Raw genomic sequence first — 22,317 nt, forward strand, 5'->3', positions numbered from 1 at the left:
TGTGTTTTGTGTTGTTTTTAATACTTTTAAAAAATAATTGGTATACTTTCTTTTGATCGTCATTTTATATATATTGATTTTAACCCAGCGAACAAAACTTGGGAGCTAGCGAACAAAATGGCAGAGGAAAGGGGTTAAGAAGCCGGATGCGTATTGATACCTCGACTAATAATCATATTTCAGAACTGTAATATATTAATATTAACTGTATTGTGGAAGAAATGATTGTTTATTGCAAAGACACTATAAATTTATTTATATAGAAAGAAAATAAAGTAAATCAAAGTGGGAACTATATTCTGGAAAGACCTGACCTCCGATAACCTCTTATCGTTAGCTGGCTTCACGGCGGTTAGAACAGTTCGCTAGTTTTATTTCAGTCCATTTTCAGGCGCGTTGGTAAAACGTGATAGTTGTTTTGTAAAATTTATTATTAGCATAAAACATAAATACCACACGAAAAATACTTCACTATGGCATATAAAGGTGGTCAAAAGGTCCAGAAGGTTATGGTGCAGCCTATTGTATCCTTTACTGTGAACATTTTTCTTTGTTTTATTGCAGGTTTAGTGATTGCGCCGGCCCAGAGTATCGGTAAATGTCTTGACTTGAACATTTTTACATGCTCATACACAACGAAGGTTTCGAGCATGTGTATCCCGAGTACCGTCTCTGGATGCCAGTGGCCCGACTCGGGGCAGAAAACTTACGGGGACAATTTTGATATTTAAATCTAAAATAACAAAACGGGGGACTTTAATATAATTAAATAAATAATAGTTTTTTTTGCGCTTTTCCAAAAAGGTGTCACTACTAAATACAAAACTAACTTTTTAATTTAATTTAAAACTAGTCGCATTTGATTGGGCTGCCTAAAAATAAATTAATATACCAGATTTAAGTTTACCAATTAATTGCCCCATATCGGTAAATGTAGTTTTCGTCACATCTATAGTCCGTCCCACAGGGAACGCTATTTTCATACTATTAAATTTGGAAAGACTTTTGAACGTTCCAGCATGCATGCTAATACTATCACTAAACCTAACCCTAAACTTAAACCTGAATGAACTGAATGCAGGAAGGTTCGGAAAGACTTCCGAACATGCCAGCATGTATTGGGTTAAAGTCCGAACCAAAATGTTAACAACTATGAAAAATTGCTCTCCTACCTTTATTTTTCATTAGATTTTACCCACATTTTATCCAGACAGAAATCTTGAAAAACCCCATTACAATGACACAGATTCCACATACTAGATGATAACCATGTCACCGATATCAACTTCATTGAGATCGCATAGGGCAAAAAGCATGTAAATTTTGTGCCGGCTGCCATTTTGACTTTATGGAATATTCTCCAAGAGGGGTGAAAGATACGACTTAATCTAACAACATCATAACATATGATATAAAAGCAAACGTGATGACGTCATATTAATTTTATTATTATTATTATATATTATACGAGCCAAAGTGTGATAAGCAGAGCATGGAATTGCTTCCAGACGTATGTCTCAGTACCCAGCGCCATGCTGGTGGTCGACAACGAGCAACCACGCCAAGAGAGGATCGATTTCTTATGGTGCAGGCCAGACGTCATCCCTTCGTGAATGTGACTACTCTACGAAATCAGTTGAGGAATGCTGTTGGCGTTAACATGTCCACGCAAACAGTTCGTAATCGTCTTCGGCAGAGTGGTCTTCGGTCTAGGAGAGCATGCATTTGCATTCCCTTGACCGCGTCTGGACTGGGCACAAGATCACGTCAACTTCACTGATAATGATTGGGATCCTGTACTCTTCACCGATGAGTCGAGGTACTGTCTTGACTTTACAGATCGACGTGCTTGAGTGTGGAGAAGATGTGGGGAGTGATTTCAAGATACCAACATTTCCGAACATGACCACTATGGTGGAGGCTCCATCATGGTGTGGGTGGTATCAGCAGAGGTGGAAGAACAGACCTGCACATCATGATGAAAGGTATGATGACCGGCATATGCTACAGGGATGAGATCCTGGACGTCTGTCAGACCATATGCTGGTGCAATCTGACCCTAGTTCATCCTCATGGACGACGATGCTCGATCTCATCGTGCCAGGGTGGTCGAGGACTACCTCCAGCAGGAGACCATCATCCATATGGAATGGCCAGCACACTCACCTGATCTAATGCCCGATCGAGCATGTTTGGAACATGCTATGGGTGGCGATTTCGCAACGTCCAACAACTCTTGTGGAACTGGGAAATGCCCTTACTGAAGAGTGGAACAATCTTGAGATGGCAGCCATCCAGAGACTCACTAGAAGCATGAGAAAAAGAAAAGAAAGAAAGCAATGTTTTATTTAACGACGCACTCAACACATTTTATTTACGGTTATATAGCATCAGACATATGGTTACGGACCACACAGATATTGAGAGGAAACCCGCTGTCACCACTTCATGGGTTACTCTTTTCAATTAGCAGCAAGGGATCTTTCATATGCGCCATCCCATAGACAGGATAGCACATACCCTGCACATCGTGATGAGAGGCACGATGCCTGGCGTATGCTACAGGGATGAGATCCTGGACGTCTATGTCAGACCGTACGCTGGTTCAATCGGACCCCAGTTCATCCTCATGGACAACAACGCTCGACCTCAACGTACCAGGGTGGTCGAGGACTACCTCCAGCAGGAGACCATTATCCATATGGAATGGCCAGCACACTCACCTGATCTAATGCCCGATCGAGCATGTTTGGAACATGCTATGGGTGGTGATTTCGCAACGTCCAACAACTCTCGTGGAACTGGGAAATGCCCTTACTGAAGAGTGGAACAATCTTGAGATGGCAGCCATCCAGACTCACTAGAAGCATGAGAGAAAGAAATGTTTTATTTAACGACACACTCAACACATTTTATTTACGTTTATATGGCATCAGACATGGTTAAGGACCACACAGATATTGAGAGGAAACCCGCTGTCGCCACTTCATGGGTTACTCTTTTCGATTAGCAGCAAGGGATCTTTTATATGCATCATCCCATAGACAGGATAGCACATACCACAGCCTTTGATGTACCAGTCGTGGTGCACTGGCTGGAATGAGAAATAGCCCAATGGACCCACTGACGGGGATCAATCCCACACGGATCGCACATCGAGCAAGTGCTTTACCACTGGGGTATGCCTCGCCTCTGGAAGCATGAGACCCCGTTGCCAGGCTGTGATTGCATCACGTGGCTCACACACAAGCTACTGACAGTTGTTGCTGCTGGTAATTGAACTGTTTGGGACATTTTCATGACTTGGAGTAACATTCTGAAACCTCCATTTTTGGGGGTCTGCTTCTTTGATGACAGAACGCGTGTTACCTATTGTTCAAATTTGGTATGCAGCAATGAAATTCAGGAAATAAACATGTCCTCGAATACATGCCATTTTTAGTTTTTGTGTGATATCCATGCCGAAAAATATAATACCACCCTAAATAGTGATCCCTAGCAAATTTTGAGTAGTATACTAGTAGTTTACCACAAAATGAAAATAATTAACCATTTCAATGGCTAAGAAATACCATTTTAGATTTACTGGTCTAAATGTAATCGAGTGGACGATTTGTCTGAGGTGGGTGGACGAACCATCCAGAGGACGAACCATCCAGAGGACGAACCGTCTGGAAAGCTTTCACCCCTCTTGAAGAGTATTCCATAAAAAAACCTAAATGGCAGACGGCAGAAAATTGCATGTATTTTGCCATGTGCTATCTCAGCGAAGTCGATACTGGCGACATCGTTATAGTCTCATATGTTGAATCTGTGTCACTGTAATGGTTTTTTCACAACTTGTGTCTGGACAAAATTTGGGGGAAATGTAAAAGTAATTAAAGGTAGGAGAATAATTTATTGTAGTTCTTAACAATTTGGTTCGGACTTTAGTTCATCAAGATAAACATCTCCGGCACGATATTTATTATTGTGATGTTCAGTGCTGTGCCGTAAGGTTTATCCATTGGATCGAATTTTCCATTTGCAATCACAATTTAATAAAATCAGGCATATGTGCTTTATTTAAGAGCCTCAACACATACAACAACATATTTTAATAAATATTAGATTAAAATATTAATTACAATTCCTTTGGTAACCTTCCCTGGGCCCCGTTCCACGAAAGAATTGTAGCTACGGTTAATGGTAGTGACTTATGGTGAATTTTACAACTGGCACCGTAAACTTTACAGCCGTTCCACAAAGCAACCTTACGGTAGTCGTAAGTGCCCCTTTAATGATTAAAATATTCTTTACGAAGATGTACGAATTAGTTTAATAATGAATTTGTAACAGACTTTTCGGAACATCTTTGATGTATTCAGTGGTATCGGACATCCATGAAGTAACTTTGTAAGTTTATTTGCTAAGCGATAATTGCTGAATGCATAAGACATGAGTTATCTCCCGAGTTTCGTGCGAAAGTCATGTGGCCTAGAATGTTTTTTCATTGAACGCAGAGTTTTATCAAAAGTTATTTGCTATATATTAGACCCATTTTTATACAAAAAGTTAGCATCCTTCTGAGAAAATGACAAAATCATCATTTGACAGCTACGTTATGGCTTACAACTGCCTCGTACCTATTGTAAAGTTTCACAGTAATTTATGACGATAGTAAGCTACGCCGTGTCGTGGGATGGGCTGGCGATCGTAGACAAAAATATGTTTGCGATGGTAGGTATTTACGGGGATAGTGCTAAGATTGCTTCGTGGAACTGTCCCAGGATTAGATGTTTGAAGATGACACATTTTCACATTTACAAGTTATTTTCATCCTGGCACATCGAAAATGCAGAATAAAAATATGGCGGAACGACAGTTATTCATATCAAACATTTTACATACAGAAAATAAAAAGAAATATATCGGAACTGAATGGAACTGATTATTCATTTTGTTATTTTTGTTAACATATACGTGCTTTGTGTGGGTTGCATTATATGCATTCTTAATATTTATGCCATAAAAGTTTTTTTTTGGAGGGGTATTATTCTTTTTTATTATTATTAAAAAAATAATTATTGTCAGGGGAAAGACGACAATCCCCCCCCCCCCCCCCCCCCTCTAAGAAAAGAAACCCACACACACACGGTTCAACATGCCTCTAAAGAACCAATACAATAATTGTTTAAAAGTAAGAAATAATTGGGATTGGGGGCAAACTGACAAATAGTGGGGAGCAAGCAAACCGTTGGGGGCGAACTGGTACATTGGGTGAACAGGTCAAACTGGGGGTGAAACGTCATGGATTCTATTGTCCGTACAGGTCATTACTTATTTTGAGGCTTTCATTTATTTACTTTTTAAAAAATTATTATTTCCTTTAGAATATTTTTAAAATATTATTACAGGCCATTGGTTACATGTGTTTCAAAGCTTTTTCTCTCTCAAAATAAAAAATAAAAAAATCTTTGTTTAATTAATTTATTATTGCAGGTCATTAGTTATTTTAAGGGATTTATTGATTATTAATTTTTACTGGGGTTTTTTTTAGTTATAATTACTGGTTATTAGAACTTATTTTATGGTTTTTATTCAATTAAAAAAAAAAAAAAAAAAAATTATATCTATATATCTATACATGTACACGTACACACACACACACACACACACACACATATACATATACATATATATACACACACACACACACATATATATATATATATATATACATTTACATATATACACATATACATACATATACATATACATAATATGTATACACATACACATACATATACATACACATACATATATACACATACATATACACACATACACATACATATATACATATACACATATACACATATACATATACATATACATATACATATACATATACATATACATATACATATACATATACATATACATATACATATATACATATGTATATATAAATATTTTTTAATTAACCTGCACAACCCCCAACCCCACAACCTAAAAAATCTTTGATTATAATAGTTAAACGTAACTCGGGAAGTTTTCTTTATAGAGTAAGTGTGTATATTTATGGTACATCTCATATTTCGCCACGAAATAATTAATTCCATGATTGTATCAATTCCGCCTGAAATTTTGACAGAAAATGCACGCTTGTTTCTGCCATTTCAAGTTGTAAACATCGCAGGTCCAATAAATGTCAAAATGTTAAAAAAACGGACCGTAGATGTTTACCTTGGTGAACTAGACATTACATTAAACACTATAAACAACGTAATAACAACGCTTGAATGATTAAAGCACACTGTGCGATACGCGTCACTTTGAGAAACGATAGCCCGGTAACGGGTGTATCTGAAGAATCATACGGTGGCTCGATGTCAGAGGCCAGTGATTTTTACATTCGGGTCACAAAAAAATGCGTTTACCTGTTCCCGACGGCAAGTAATAAAAAAAAAAAGACAGAAAAAAATAAAATAATAATAATTAAAAAAACAACAACCCATCAACAACAACAAAAAAACCCTACACAACAACAACAACCAAAAAAAAAAAACCCAAACAAAACACCCCGAAAAGAAAAAATTCCAAAAGAATTGCTACTTTCGATTTGTCGCCATATTTGTTTTCCCTCGGTTGGTTGGGTTAATATAAATTTAACCATGACAACAATGTGAAACAGCGGATTAATTAATGTCAACTGTAATCGAAAATCAAGTCTATCTTTAAAGTTTACCACTATTCGCCAAAACAGCGGCGAGAACTGACACATATTGCCCACATATCGCTCGTCAACTGATTGCAGCGCGGTTTCCGAGCGACGTTCTTGGTCATTATGAACTGCTTTGGGAGAAATTCAAACACAAATATGAATATAGATGTGAAAACGTGGTATATAACCCAATACTTTACAAGTCAATGGACGATTACAAAAGAAATGATGTTAAAAAAACAAATTTGGGAGTGAAACTGTTCAAAGATTTTATATTATAGGGCTTATTTATTTATTAATTTTATATATTAGGCTTTTAAATGTTTCGGTTAATATATATATATATATATATATATATATATATATATGTGATCCATCTATGTAATAAATAAATAATATATCGGAAAAACATATATAGATCAGTCGTAGTTTTATTTTTGTGTGGGGAAATGTTTTTGTGGTAAAATTACGTTTTTTTGAAGTTTTTCTTATAAAAAGGTATATAGGCCTACTGCTAGAAACAAAATAATCAAAAAGTGGCAATTATGACCAGTGCAAATGTTGATTTTCTAAATACCATTTATTTCTCAACGGGTGCCATGGCAACGGAATTTGCAAAAATGCGTTTCGTGGTGACAAAACGTTAAAAATTAATAATCTCACGATTCATATGAAATATTCGGGTGCTTTCAATGGCAAATCCATTCTGAGATACCCAGGCAGGTTTTTTTTAGTTACCTTTGTGAACAATATATTTAGGCAGAATAGTCAGTTTGTGCGGTAAAAATATCAGTTTCGAAATGTCGTTTTTAGGAAAATGACAGGAAGAGTGATTATGAGATTTTCTTGTTACAAGATACCTAGGTTTGCCCAAAAGCTGTGACATTTGAGGATATCGCTAGTCATTCAAATGCAAAGCGATTTTCATTCATTAATATTCCTGAAAATAACGTTTGTTTTGTTTAACGACACAAGTAGAGCACATGTATTAATTAATCATCGGATATTGGATGTCAAACATTTGGTAATGATATTCCTAAGGTCCCATTAATATAGTGAGCCCTGCTTTCAAAATGGTAGCAACATGAATTTTGGGGTATCAGCCCATGGCCTACAGGCTGAAAGCAAATAATTACTTTAATATGGAGGGGGGAGGGGGAGGGTTGGAGTTGATTGAAGGCCCTCAGATCCCTCTTTATAGCTTCGTTTGCACTTCTTCTCTTCCGCTAGAAAAAAATCCATGTACACACGCCAAACTTTCACAGTTCAATATGATCAAGTGACTATATTTTGCTTGTGTGGGGGCGGTTGTTACAGAAACGTTACATAAATTTAGAGGGGGACCCGGGAGTGGTCTCAGCTTTACTAGTAGCCTATTAAAAAAATGTATTTTGAGTTTTATTGCCCCTTGCAATTTTGAGCATTTGAAATGTGACTAAATACAGCAAAATAACCCTTTAGTCATATTTATTTTACAAAATTTACGTAAGCAGCCTCAAAATTGCAATCGGTGAAAAATTATTAAGTTCAAGCCCTGTTGTTAGTTTGAGTACTGTCCATAGTTATGTTTCTCTTTCAGTTAATCTACCTCAGCAGCTAATAATTTGTAATTGTTATTTTATTTATTTATTTATTTATTTATTTATTCATTTATTTATTATTATTATTATTTATTTATTTATTTATTTATTTATTTATTTATTATTATTAATTTTTTGTTAGTACTGTAGGGACAATATGACGCTATTTATATATATCTATGGAAAGGGTCCGCTAAATTCATATACTTCCCCACCCCCTCCCCTGTTCAGAAAATGCACTGTTCGTACAGTACTTAGTATGTATTCCTCCAGTTCCAGATGGTTCGGTAATATGGAACAATCAAATACATGTACTTACTTACCGCCTATATACATTTTTGCTGTGAATATAGCCAGGCCTCGTCAGTGGAGGCTATATACACGGCCTTCGTGTATATATAGTCATATCGTATATAAACACCGTCTAGTTCAGAGTATTCTTTAAAAATGTAACAATTCCTATCCCAAGTCAGCTGTTATGGCATATTTGGCATAACATGAATTTGACATGGTGGAAAATGAAGGTGTTTGTGATCCAGATGTTTAGAGTTTTTCGCGTATGACTAACGATAAATTTACCTATAGATACAAAGCCTCAAAGGCCTAACTAGTCGGGATTGTGGACGTTTAACATGCTTCTGTTACTAAAATAAATTAATGCATAAGCGTATTATCATTCAGTACATGTTTTTATTATTTTTTAATAACTTGGGGAATGCCCGTCACATGATTCAAAATAATACGTCACACCTCAGCTCTCCAAATGGCCGTTATTTTTCTCAGAATTATGGACCGTACCCATAATTCAATTATTATTTTTATAAAATATCAATAATAAGTGTGATATGGTAGTTATGTAGATGGTTCAGTAAAGTACTTTTAGGTACAAATTAAATGTATATATTGTCATATACTACCTTTGTTGAATCAATAATTAGGTCAACCATCTGTGAGAGCGCGTTTAAAAAGTCCCAATATAGGGGCCTATATACATATTTAATTAGTTATGTCTGTTCAGTGTTTCTGCCAGAAATTATTTGAAATGTTTGGGTATGGCGCTATGGAATTGAATGCAACCACAGTCAACGGGATATGGGGGGTGTGTTTCAGAAAGACAATGAGTTAAGTTTAGAGTTGGGATTAAGAAAATCATACAGTAATGATAAGAGTAATTAATTATGTCAAAAATTTAACGGTAAAAAAATAATCTGCAAAACAATTTGGGTATGGCACCAGGTACCCGTTTCACACTCTGGCAGAAACCCTGCTGTTCTAATAAATTAATTTAACAGTGGTGTACTGCATCATTCAGCGGCCTGAAAAAAAAGTCAGATATTATACAACCGCTAATTTTCCTAATCCCATCAGACATGGAACACTGGCAACCCCCCCCCCCCCCCCCCCCCCCCCCCCCAAAAAAAAAAACCACCTGGATAAATCCGTGAATAAATATATAACCGGTTTCTAGTCAAATCGAAGTTGCAAAATTGATGCGGCGACGTAGTTTGGGTTTTGGGTTTTGTCTTCTTTTTTTAAAGCATGGATTGGACAGAAAAGGTGGGTATATACTTTTTCGTTTTGTTTTTTTTTAAATGTCGTCTGCCTCTGCTTTGGTTCCTTCTGTTGTGCTGTCGACATGTGCTTTGCGTGAATGTCTATTATAAACTGCCCGAGCGTTTATAGTTTAATGGCCATTCCTCGTGGCCTAATGTTGAGTGTGATGTATATGAATATCTTACAAATATTCCTGAGGAGTACCTGTAGTAGGGAAACCATGACAAATCGCAAGTCACTCGAAGCGTACAAACAGTTGTGTATGTGCGGGTGTGTGTGTGTGAAAAAAAAATATATAAAAGGTAAACTATATATAACTTGTGCATCTCCACACACCCACCCACCCCCACCCACCCACACACCCCACCCCACCCCACACTCACTAGAGGAAGGGAACCCCAAGAGATGTGCCCCCTACACAAACACACTCCAGATACCGTTCCTACGGGCATGTACTGCTAAATTACGAAATCCACAATTCTGACGTTATCATCTTCACAAGTAATGCCATTACAAAAGTTAAAGGATGCCCCACATCGTCCCTGGGTTACAGTGGACGAGAAAACTAGATATAGTATTGCCTTTTTTGTAAACTGTCCGTTTTTATGAGAATCTTCGTTTTAATTTGTTCCAACATGCTCAGTTATGTTGTAAATTTTGTTTATGTTTTACCTAATTTCGAGAAGTTATATATTTTAATGTCAGCCTAACCTTGCATTTGTAACGACCAAAACCTGTTTTTTTTAAATACTATACAACATCGTAGAGACACAACAGTATTATTATTTTAATGGTACATACTTCTATTATTTAACTTTCATAATCCCATAAGGAATGGCTTATGTACTTTTATGTTTGTTTTATTTAGTAAATATGTTAGGTGAGACGTTAATAAATTACTTGTTAATAAAGTATCTGTCTATATTGTGACAGCACACTGCACCTGTATGGCTGGGTTAAGTTAGTACCAACGACTTTAAGTTGTATATTTACTACATTGCAATAAGCATGAAATTTAAGCACCATATTTTAACCGATTCTGTATTAATATGCTGACAATTATAGACCTATGGCTTTTATATTCTGAAAATTATCAATGTTTTGCAAATGCTTAGGTAGACTAAATAAAAATATTGGGATACTTTCCAAGCGTACGTTTGTATTTAGCTATCAATAAACTGATCAGTATTTTACATAATCACCTAAACGCATTAAAAAAAGAAAAAAGAAAAAATGCGCTAATTCAATACCACAATTTTTTTTTTTAAATTTACAAAATATATAATCACATTTTATTTACAAAAATGTTCAAAATATATAAGTAAAAAGTGTGACATGTTAATGCAACAGATTTTTTTTTTACATGTATAGCCCTTCCTACAGGGAATGTGTTTTTTTGTTTTTTTTAAATACTATGAAATTTACTAAAAATCATTTATTTCACACAATTGCACACAGAAATAGGTTTTGTTGTGTTATTTCCAAAACACTTTTACTTTTCTTCTTAAACCAAACTGAATTTATTTACAAAATAGGAGGATGTGACGACGGACTAAGGCCTATGTTAAGTCAAATGTGCTACCGATAAGTAATCACCGATTCCTTACAAATCTGTTTTCATATTCACACCAACATGTTAAATGTCTGTCTGTTTTATTTACACTCCTACATCTTCACAGATATGAACTGTTGAGTACAGAGGTAGCAATGCCCAGGCTAAATGAAAATGACCGCCTTCGCGCAAATGGTATGATCCAGGCTGGTATGCTAAATCGCGCTGTTGCTACGCAATTTGGTGTCCACATAAACACTATTCAGGTTTTGTAGAGACGTTTTCAACAATGTGGTAATGTCAGAGACCGACCACGTGCAGGTCGTCCACGCGTGACGTCACGACAGCAGGACAATCATATCCGACTCGTGCACCTCAGGAATCTCTTCCAAACGGCAAGTCTGACAGCGCAGACCATTCCTGGATTGCGTGCCATCAGCCCCAGAATTGTACGAAATCGATTACGTGAACGGCGTGTCCGGATGTCCGTCCAGTTTTGCTAAGACGCCGTCGTGTAGCACGTCTGGCTTGGTGTAGAAGACACTTGCGCTTTAATCGCCGAGACTGGGCGGGTATCCTCTTTACGGACGAGTCCAGGTTTCACTTGGACAGCAGCGACGGCCGTTCAAGAGTCTATCGTCGTGTTGGAGAAAGTTTTAGTGACGCCTGTGTTGTGGAGCGACGTGCATTTGGCGGAGGCAGTGTCATGGTTTGGGGTGGCATCACGTCAACTGGACGAACACCTATTGTGGTCATCGATGGCAATTTAAACGCCGTACGCTACCGTGACGACATTATCCAGGCTCACGTCATCCCATTTGTGCAAGGACAGCAACGTCACATCACACTTCAGCAAGACAACGCTAGACCTCACATCGCCCGGGTGGTAGGGGATTTTCTAGCGCAGCTGAATACCAATGTGTTGCAGTGGCCTGCAGTCTTGCACCAATCGAGCACGTCTTTGATGAGGTACTATGTCGTGTACGTGCGCTGCCTAACGAGCCGGTGACGTTGGCAGCGCTGGGTCAGATGTTAGACCTGATCTGGAACGGCATTCCCCAGGCATTCTTCAACAATTTGGTAGGCTCTATGAGGCGACGGTACCAGGCCTGCTTCGACGCTAACGGTGGCCATACGCGCTATTAACTTTGTGAACTGGTTTTTGACCCCCGTGTCTTTCATCCCCAATACCTTTGCAAGCATTGGCCCACATACTGTTTTTTAACCTCGTCTACGGGAAATATTAAAACTTTTGACTTGCTGTCTATCATCATAATATGATGTGTATTGCCAAAGGCTGCTCAGGTTTTCGGCATTTTCGATATTTTCGATTTGCACGGACAGAAGTCCCGTAAGTAATGATATTCTCTAGTGCTCCCATTAACTCTCATACAAATAACGGTTTGTTTTCACCCAGTCCCGTAGTCGTCATGGTAGCCACCATGTGCATTATTATAATGTTGAACGATAGAATAAAAACTTATTCAAGTTGTCTTTACAATAAAGCTTACACTTTGTGGTACATTCATGAAACCGTGTTTGTGTGTTTCGGTGCGAGTGAACAAGTTTATGCAGGGACATGGGTTGGTTAAGACTTGTGCGATAATTTCAAGGGGAGTAAAGTCGTGCTGTATACACTCCTTGCTCACGATATCGCGGGTTCCACGATATGGCGGCATTTACATGTTTATTATTAGAAATGTGATGACAGACAACACATTGTTTTGCCCGTTAACAAATTTGAAGAAATGTCAAAATTGTGGGCATGTATTCATAGTTTTACTGTTTGAAGTTTGATTTTACTGACACCTCTCATGCTTATGAATAGCCCCAGTACTTACAATACACGCATACAGTTCTGCTCTGACATCCATCGGACTTTCGTCTTGTTGTTGACAATCAAAATGAGGCTATATGCGGTCACAGTTGTTTCACTCGATACATATTGATTATATAACTGTTGAATATTACTAATATGGCTTGGTAGTATTTTTAAATGGCCACACTCTTGCAGAAGAATAATACTTATTATTACTGACTTTTCCATTGGAAAATGTAAATGTTTTACTGCAATTGAAAAACGAAAAGTTTTAAGTTGACTTTTCATCGTTATTGTGTTGAAGTTTGTTTACTAGACGTATAGCAAAAATTGCAACCTAAGTATATTTACCTTCATATGTTTAAGTACATTTCTTTATTTCTTCCAAATAGTTAAATACCGCGATATTGTGGTACCCCAGTATACTACAAATAGCGTTATAGAACAAAACTTTAGAAGAATAGGCCTATACTTCATATAACTGGAATTAAAAATGTAATTACAGATAAATTACAAATAGAGAAATAGATACTCTATAAAAACTGTTCACATAAAGAGTTGATGAAAACCGGGCACCTTGGCAAAAATGTCTAGAAAATTAAACTTCGCCTTAATAGTTAAAAATAACTCCAATATAAGACACATACTTGTTTTTTTTGTTTTTTGTAACCTAAAAACCAATAACGTTTGTTTTCTATATTTGGAAATATGGATTTTTCTTTTCTTCTTTTCTCTCTATCTGTTTAAATTCTCTTTTATTATATATTTATTCTGTCATTAATTTTTTGCTCCAAATTTGACTTTCAATTAACTAGTAATTTTATTGAATGCACTTTATATTTATGTATCTATTGTAAGATAATGATTTCAGGGCCCCAACCTGACATTATCAATATATAAATACCTGGGGCAATAAATATATTTAAAATTTTTAAAAAATAGCATTGCCCCACCCCTTCGTTACATATCAGATATGTAGAACTTTATTCATACATTATTACAATCTTAATTTTGAGTTTAAGTTAATTAGGAATAAATTTATATTATGAAATAAATATTAACTTAATAATTTTTTATTATAGGGTTATTATTGCTACAGGGTTCTATTTCTAAAATTTGACTTGACAACCATGTCTTGGACATTGGGAATTTTAGCGTCGTTTTACCAAAGATTGGAAATTTTCAGTTTCACTTCAAAAACATCTTATTGAGCTAAGTTAGAATTTTAAAAGTAATGCTATATATGTACTTGTGTTTATTCAAATAAATGTATCTACTGTGCATTACAAAACTTTATTGTGGAGGGAAAGTTTGTCAAGTGAATGAGATTTACTTTAAATTCACATTGGGAATTTTTTTACTCCAAAATTGTGAATAAAAAACGACATGGCCTCTCAAGAATGGTGGGTAATGGTGCCCATTATCGGAGTCTAGAAATATAGGTGATAAAACGCTGTACGAATGAACATTTTATATTTTGAATATTTTAATGTATCACATATTTAATTATTTATTAATATCATAAAGTTAACAGTGGTTTAATTTTATTTGTTGTGTTTTTATTTCATTAGTGTTTAAAAATTGGGCAAGTGAAGTTTGATCTATGGCCAGTGAATTTTCAAATCCAAATTTTTTTTAATTCTGGAAGGCCTGAGAGTGTCAACATTACACAACAACATGTATTTAATCTCTTCACAACAGAAACTGGCATGAGTATTAACATTTGTTGGTTGATTTTGATAATAAATTGAACAAGGTAAAACATTATTTCATCAAATCAATGCGCATGTGCAGAAACCATTTCCCATTAATAGGCAGGTTCGCATGTACTCGAGGATACAGTCTGACTAAATAAGTCGAGATCTTGACGTCTGTTGTATGATTTCGTTTTTGAAATTGGATTAGGTCCAAAATATACGGTGACTTGGGACTTCTCACTACTGCCCATAACTCAGCAAAGAAAACGCTCTTTTCACTGGCAAGATTACGGTGTGCATTGATCAAAGTTAAACCCATCTTTAATTTTCATATTATTTTAGTTTATTCAGGGCTTGAAATAAGCAGAGGTGCAGAAATGGAAAATATTTAAGTAGCCGGCCAGACCAGAACCAACTAAACTTTATTAGCCCTCCAGAATTTCTACTAGTCCGCCAGTCTATAGAACAATATATTATTAAAGGGACATTCCTGAGTTTGCTGCAATGTTTAAGATGTTGTCGACTAATGGAGACATTTTAACGATTGTAATTACATATCAAATATATGTTTCTGCATAATATATTAGTGGCTGTATATTAAATGTGTTTCTGATCGTTCTAATATTTGTACTATGTTAAATTTTATTTTATTTTCTAAAATATATTTTTTCGTACGTACGAAATTATTTGAAGACAAAATCCAGTTTGGGCTTCTTACAAATATTTATTAAGACGACCAGAAACCCATTAAATATACATACACTGATATTCTAAACAAGAAAATATATTTAATATGTAAGTTTAATCGAAGAAATATTTTATTAGTCGGAAAAATCTTACAATGTAGCAAAGTCAGGAATGTCCCTTTAACAATATAATATACAGTGTCTTCACTTCAAATTTTATATATTAGAGAGATATATTGACAACATCACATGGCAAACCAAATTCTAATGTTTACTCTCATTTGGCGAGCGGGCGAGTACTTTGCTGCATAAGACATGAACAAGCGTTTGTTAATGTTACAGTGTTCAAACATGCCGAGGATGGGGGTCTATGTTTGTTGGGTAAAAATATATAATACTAATAATTTAGGCCTAAATAAATAAAAAAGAAAAGACGATTAGTCCTAATTCTATTTAGTTGCTGCTGTGTATCATGGTGTAGGGGTGGCAACTTGAACATTTACATTGGTTTCTCTCAGAATGGCATATGCAGCACATTTGTGGTATCTCTTGGGAATTTTAAAACAAGTTCTATAGACTGGCAGAGATCTGTGTTTTCAAAGATATTTTGTGCAATATTAGTTTGTTTACCATTGCTGTATATATACATGTTAGCCCAAGTACTTGACTGTAAGAGAACATTACAGACATTTGGACAGTTATACGCTCTTTTTACCGTTAGAGAATAATGTATATCAAAACTGCGGTCTATGCATACCAAACTAGTCAAAGATTCCCACACTAATACAACAAATGATGGTTTAAATATAAAATGGATTCTTCAGGTGGTGTGGCATATATATTTATGTTACTACCTAAAATGTAATTATGTATATTAACGTACACAAACATTATTTCGTCATATATTGTATTAAGTGCCGAAATGTCTGGGACTGATCATGCACTGGGGCTGAAACATTCTCTTACAATTTAAAATGCAAATAAAGCATATTATTTGCTAGTTACTCAACATCTTGAAAACATGCCATTTATGTGGAACTGGTACATCTTTTGTTATACTTTTATGCGTAAGTTACAATGTAAATCATCCAAATATATTTGGTTTTTTATCCTTAACATTTGTTTCAGAACTTGATTTTTAGATACTTGCAAAATGTAAGTAAAGTTTATATGCATGATATTTACATATTGATGATTTATCTTTTAATAAATGTACATAAAAAAAATCAAATATACATGAATTTACAGGAATCATGTATGCTTGGTTAAATGTTATTTTATCTTTATGAATATTTGTCATAAAATAAAAAATTTGTTAATTTATTTCTTATATTTATGTGTTAACTATTTCATTAATATAAAATTTTATATTAAATTTAATTATGAATTTAAGTTTTATGGATATTATTAATATACATGTGTACATATAATTACTTGTTATACAATCTATATAATTGAACCTTTGTAATTGTATATTGGATGTATTATTTTTTGCTAACAGGTTTATTTCTTGAACACCTCTAGTTACAATACAGGTACAAAATGTCATGTATACATGGGTGCACAGGGAACTTATTTTTAACATGGTGTATTTTTCCTATGTACTTTCAGAGATCCAGGATCTCTGTATGGCTTTATGAACAAGTTAATCTCAGGATAGAAGGATGCATTGTTGTGAGTTTGTTCAAGGATTATTATTTTTAATACTGTCATTTTGTTGATTTGATCTGCATCTTAGAGTTTTAAAACATCAACGACATCACAAGTCGGGGTGGGGGGGTATAATCTTCAGTGGATAGGGCCCAATCACTAGTGGTGGGGCACAAGCCAGATTTTTTTACTTTATTTATATAGCAGGCACTTGACAAATTTGCTAATTGTGAATTTTAAAGAAATTTTAAAGAAATTTTTATTTTTATTTGGTGAATAAATTTAATGTAATAATTGTTATTTTATTTCTGTAAATAACTGAGTTTTTAAAGTTTAAATAGATGATTATGTTGTGTATCTACACCAGCCATTTTAGTTTTATCAGTTACTGCCATGTTTGAGTGTATATCATGAGCATCTGTATATGCATATATTCTACATATATCGTAATTACATATTTCAGGGTTTTGACGAATACATGAATCTTGTTTTGGATGACGCAGAGGAAGTTCACATGAAAACAGGCAACAGGAAAACACTGAGTGAGTAAAACTTGCAGTCTTAAATAGTACATCATTTTACAGTAATACTGTACTGTATTTTGTACACATGTACTGCATCAGGTCTTGCCAACTATTATACAATAGAATAAGGAATCGTATTGGTTGCATTTAATAACATTGTGTGTTGCTTTTCACAAGAGATAGCCTGTGTGGCGGCAAGGGTTTTCTCTCATTTCTCTCTTACTCCCATTCCCCCCTCTCTCTCTCTCTCTCTCTCTCTCTCTCTCTCTCTCTCTCTCTCTCTCTCTCTCTCTCTCTCTCTCTCTCTCTCTCTCTCTCTCTCTCTCTCACTCACACACCATCCCTCCCCTCCCCACTCCCCACCAGTTCCACGACTGGTATATTAAAGATTGTTGTATGTGCTGTCCTGCCTTGAAGAAGTGACAAAATAATGCATGTTAGACAATCAAATGGTAATATTTTTCTTTCCTTCAATATCAAACTGGTTTCAAAAAAATTCAGATAATGCTAAAAGTTAACAACTGCTCTCTCTCTCTCTTTTTTCCCCCCTTTAATAACAAACTTGGATGTGTGTGGGTTTTTCTTTTTCAGATCGGATAATGCTAAAAGGAGACAACATCACTTTGATCCAGCAGGTACAAACCCCGGAGGAGCAGACAACCGGTACTACTACAACGTGATTACTGACTTAATTCTAGACAGGAAAACAAACTGAAAACAATCATCACTGTCACTGACACGAGTACAGCTCACTGTACGGACAACTTATTTTGTATCTGTTTCGTAGGACCTGGTGCTTAATAACATCCATTAAAATGTTAACCGTTTAATAAATCGTGTATTTGGTTGATCTACACGGCATTGAAGTAATTTTGTTTTAACCTGTGGAAATGATGAACATGTTTATTTGGGAATTGATATTCTACAGGATAAAAGCTTGAGTTTTATTTTGTCTTTAGGGTTTTTTTTAAATTCATCATCAAATGCATTACTCATCTTTCATGCTACAAATTTGTGTCATTTGTGTGTACTTGTTGAATAAAAACAAGACAAAATACATTTGTTAAAGCTTTTGTCTTGAGCCTAGTTTTGTTCTCGTTGCAAGTAGCTAGTTAATTATTCTTCAATGTGTATTGTTAAAGGGCCGTTATCAAAGTTTTATACTTCCAAAAAATATTTATTAAGTTTTTGTGTGAAATGTAAAGATTATACTATGAATTACATGCCCATAAAAATTACATTAGAATAATTTCATTTACATTAAAAAATATATATATATTATTGCAATTTACAATCAGGTTTACTAACAGATTAAAGGCATACTGTCACAGACCACTGACCTGTTTCATGGCCTAACAAAGTATTACTTAAAAATATATATATTTGATTTGTCCCTAAACGTACTTTATTCAACCATCTACGTAACTACCATACTCCACTTATTAATGATATTTTGTAAAAATAATTGAATTATGGCAATGGTCCATAATTCAAAAACTAATGTTGCTGAGAGGGTTGACATGTATTTTACTCCATCTTGATGTAGTTAAAGTGATGCAATAGTTAGATTTGGTCTGTAAAAATTAATGTAAGTTTTATTTATTATTCATTAAAACAGAAATAAGGTCCTTAAATCTGTGACAGTATGCCTTTAACAAGTGCAAGGGGTCAGTTGCGCACACACCCGCCCCCCCGAAAAAATCCGGAAAGCAGTATAGAAACTTAAAGAAAAATTCTCTTCTTAACTGTTTAAGGAGTTTTAGACTATTAACTACTCAGTTGTGGCCCCCCCCCCCCCCCCCCCCCCAAACAAAAAATCCTAGCTACGGCCCTGCTATATATATTTTTAATAAGGATTCTTGAGAAAACCAGTCAATGTACCCATTGGAAAAATGTCATGGAATGTACAATCCTGTTTTGGGATGCTGCATATAAAATAGGGGTCAGTTGCACACACACCCGCCCCCCGAAAAAATCCGGAAAGCAGTATAGAAACTTAAAGAAAATTCTCTTCTTAACTGTTTAAGGAGTTTTAGACTATTAACTACTCAGTTGGCCCCCTCCCCCCCCAAACAAAAAATCCTAGCTACGGCCCTGCTATATATATTTTTAATAAGGATTCTTGAGAAAACCAGTCAATGTACCCATTGGAAAAATGTCATGGAATGTACAATCCTGTTTTGGGATGCTGCATATAAAATATCCTTTGCTGCTAATTGGAAAAAGTAGCCCATTGCCTGGCGGCAGTGTTTCCTCTCAATATCTGTGTGGTCATTAACCATATGTCCGATGTCATATAACTAATTAAAATGTGTTGAGTGCATTGTTAAATAAAAAATTCCTTCCTTCACGAGGGAACCTCCATGGTAAAATTACAATTTTGATAGTTTGACTTATTTATGTGAAGATTATATGTATGAAAAATCTGTGTAAAAATAGGGGAAATGTGACACTAGCAACTTTGAGAATGCACCTTGGATAAACTGTTACACACGTCAGTCTTCATTTTCCATTACCTTTTTTTCTCCTTTGTCTTTATGTAGTATCAAACATTTCACATATTGAAGAAACTCATTTCAACATTTGGTAAATAAATATGTTTTATATGTAATTGTGTATATTGTTTTAACATTTATATACACCTTGATCCAGTGGTAGATATTGTGTATTTCAGAGAAAGTGCCCACACAATTAGGTTAGGTAGTCTTTCTTTTCTTTTTGTCCTATATATTTAGCTTTTTTTTCCCCTTTACTTTTCTAGGTTTTTTTTTTTTTAATCTAATACCCCTACGAGTCCAGATGACATGTTTTGTATGCACTCCTTTATTTTTTTTCACATACCATATTGATTTTAAAAAATACACTGAAAGAAAATTTTAGTACAAAGTTTTTTCTAGGTAGTGTTGGCTTCTTGGAAACATGCAATTTGTTTTAGGGCCTTTGGTGTGTTTTTTTGTTGTTGGTATCAGTAAATGTCGGGTCATCTGATGACCAATGATTTGTTTGCACATATAGTCGGTATGCAGTTACATATCTTTAGCTGTCATCAGCATACTAATAAAAAGCTTGATTCTCTTGCAATACATTTCCAAGTATTAACATATGTTAACGAGCATTCTGAAAGTACTGCTAAAGCAATCCATGTGCACTACATGATAAAGCTATATATAAAAATTTAATCACAATATCTCCAGGCTTTGCACACAAAAGGGGGCTGGACTTGGGCCCAGTGCTAAAGTGTTTGCTTTATGCACAGTTGGTCTGGGATCGATCCCCGTCGGTGAACCAATTGGGCTATTTCTCACTCCATCCAGTGCACCACGACATATACCAAAGGCCATGGTATGTGTTATCCTGTCTGGTATGGTGCATATAAAAGATCCCTTGCTACTAATGGAAAAAATGTAGAGGGTTTCCTTTCTAAGACTCAAAATTACCAAATGTTTGACATCCAATAGCCGATTAATAAATCAATGTGCTCTAGTGGTGTCGATAAACAGAACAACATTTTTGCACACTTAAAAAACAGTCCAGAAAATAAATGTTCATATCTCCTAAGTTCAAGGGCCATAACTGAAAAATGGGTAAATCACCACGAAAGTCAAAACTCTTTGGGCCGATTTCATATTTCTAGGTTATCAGTGAGTTTTGGAAACATATGGTTTAAACCTAGGTTAAACCCTGGGTCATGTTTACTGTGCATTTCATATATCTGGTTTAAGACTGGGTTACAATTGTATTGCATGTTTAAACCTGCCCTTGAGGTGGTTTTTCGCTGGGTTTGCTCAATGTAACTTTTCTTCATGGATAATTTCGGCAGCAAAATTGTGCTTTACGTCAGTATTGCAGAGCCATGAAATGTTAACGTATTTTAGATCTCATTTGAAGCCACTACAGAAGCGAATACAGGGTGGGGGTAGGGGGGTTCAAACCCCCCTCCCCCTTTAGACAAGATGCTCTTTTGCTCTTTTTTTGTTTTAGCACGACTGTATAATTAGATTCACCCCTTCACCATGTTCGAGGCGAACGAATAACAAAGCGCCTGAGATATATAGAGGATAATAAATAAGATGCCAGTTACTATCAAATTTATGTCCCGAGTCAAATATTTTGTTGTCGCGAGCTTTAGCGAGTGACAAATGAAAAGTATTTCACTCGGAACATACATTTGATAACAACTGGTACCGAGTTTGCTATTCTATTTATTACCCCAGCTATGTTTTCTCTAAACTCCTTTATTTTAGACGCATATGCACGTACATGTAGGCTACAGAAACAATGTAAACCACTTTACACACTCTTGTGGATTTTGCTATAACTTTGCATTTTAATCATGTTCACAGATAAGTTTCAAAAACAAAAGTTATTGTTATTCTGCTAAAAATATAAATAAATATATGCGTTAAAATGACATTTTGTTATAAATTTAACATTAAAACAGTCGTGAACACAAACTGATCAAAGTACATGACGTCATTTTGTGTGTTTGCCAAATCGTGATGATGTTATATTTAGTACCGACAAAGTCATTAGTTTATATAAGCGTCAA

At 35.4% G+C, this 22,317-nt stretch overlaps 1 protein-coding gene across 1 annotated transcript; it reads left to right on the top strand.

Moving 5' to 3' along the window:
- The first annotated feature begins 367 nt into the window (after positions 1-367).
- Positions 368-18,836, top strand: LOC121369752 (small nuclear ribonucleoprotein E). Its single transcript, XM_041494809.1, has 5 exons — positions 368-524; positions 16,723-16,749; positions 17,206-17,268; positions 17,708-17,786; positions 18,360-18,836. Exons 1-5 carry the CDS (start codon positions 474-476, stop codon positions 18,446-18,448), a joined length of 309 nt encoding a protein of 102 aa, XP_041350743.1. The 5' UTR covers positions 368-473; the 3' UTR covers positions 18,449-18,836.
- The last annotated feature ends 3,481 nt before the right edge of the window (positions 18,837-22,317 follow it).

This window comes from Gigantopelta aegis, chromosome 4, assembly GCF_016097555.1.
Source record: "Gigantopelta aegis isolate Gae_Host chromosome 4, Gae_host_genome, whole genome shotgun sequence".
Taxonomy (NCBI): domain Eukaryota; kingdom Metazoa; phylum Mollusca; class Gastropoda; order Neomphalida; family Peltospiridae; genus Gigantopelta; species Gigantopelta aegis.

What these genes read in the sequence shown, in the direction of transcription:
- LOC121369752 (XM_041494809.1), top strand. Translation starts at nt 474, where the DNA reads ATGGCATATAAAGGTGGTCAAAAGGTCCAGAAGGTTATGGTGCAGCCT. An exon ending in AGGTTATGGTGCAGCCTATT is followed by an intron (nt 525 to 16,722) that starts GTATCCTTTACT and finishes CATTTGTTTCAG; the next exon opens with AACTTGATTTTTAGATACTT. An exon ending in AGGCAACAGGAAAACACTGA is followed by an intron (nt 17,787 to 18,359) that starts GTGAGTAAAACT and finishes TTTCTTTTTCAG; the next exon opens with ATCGGATAATGCTAAAAGGA.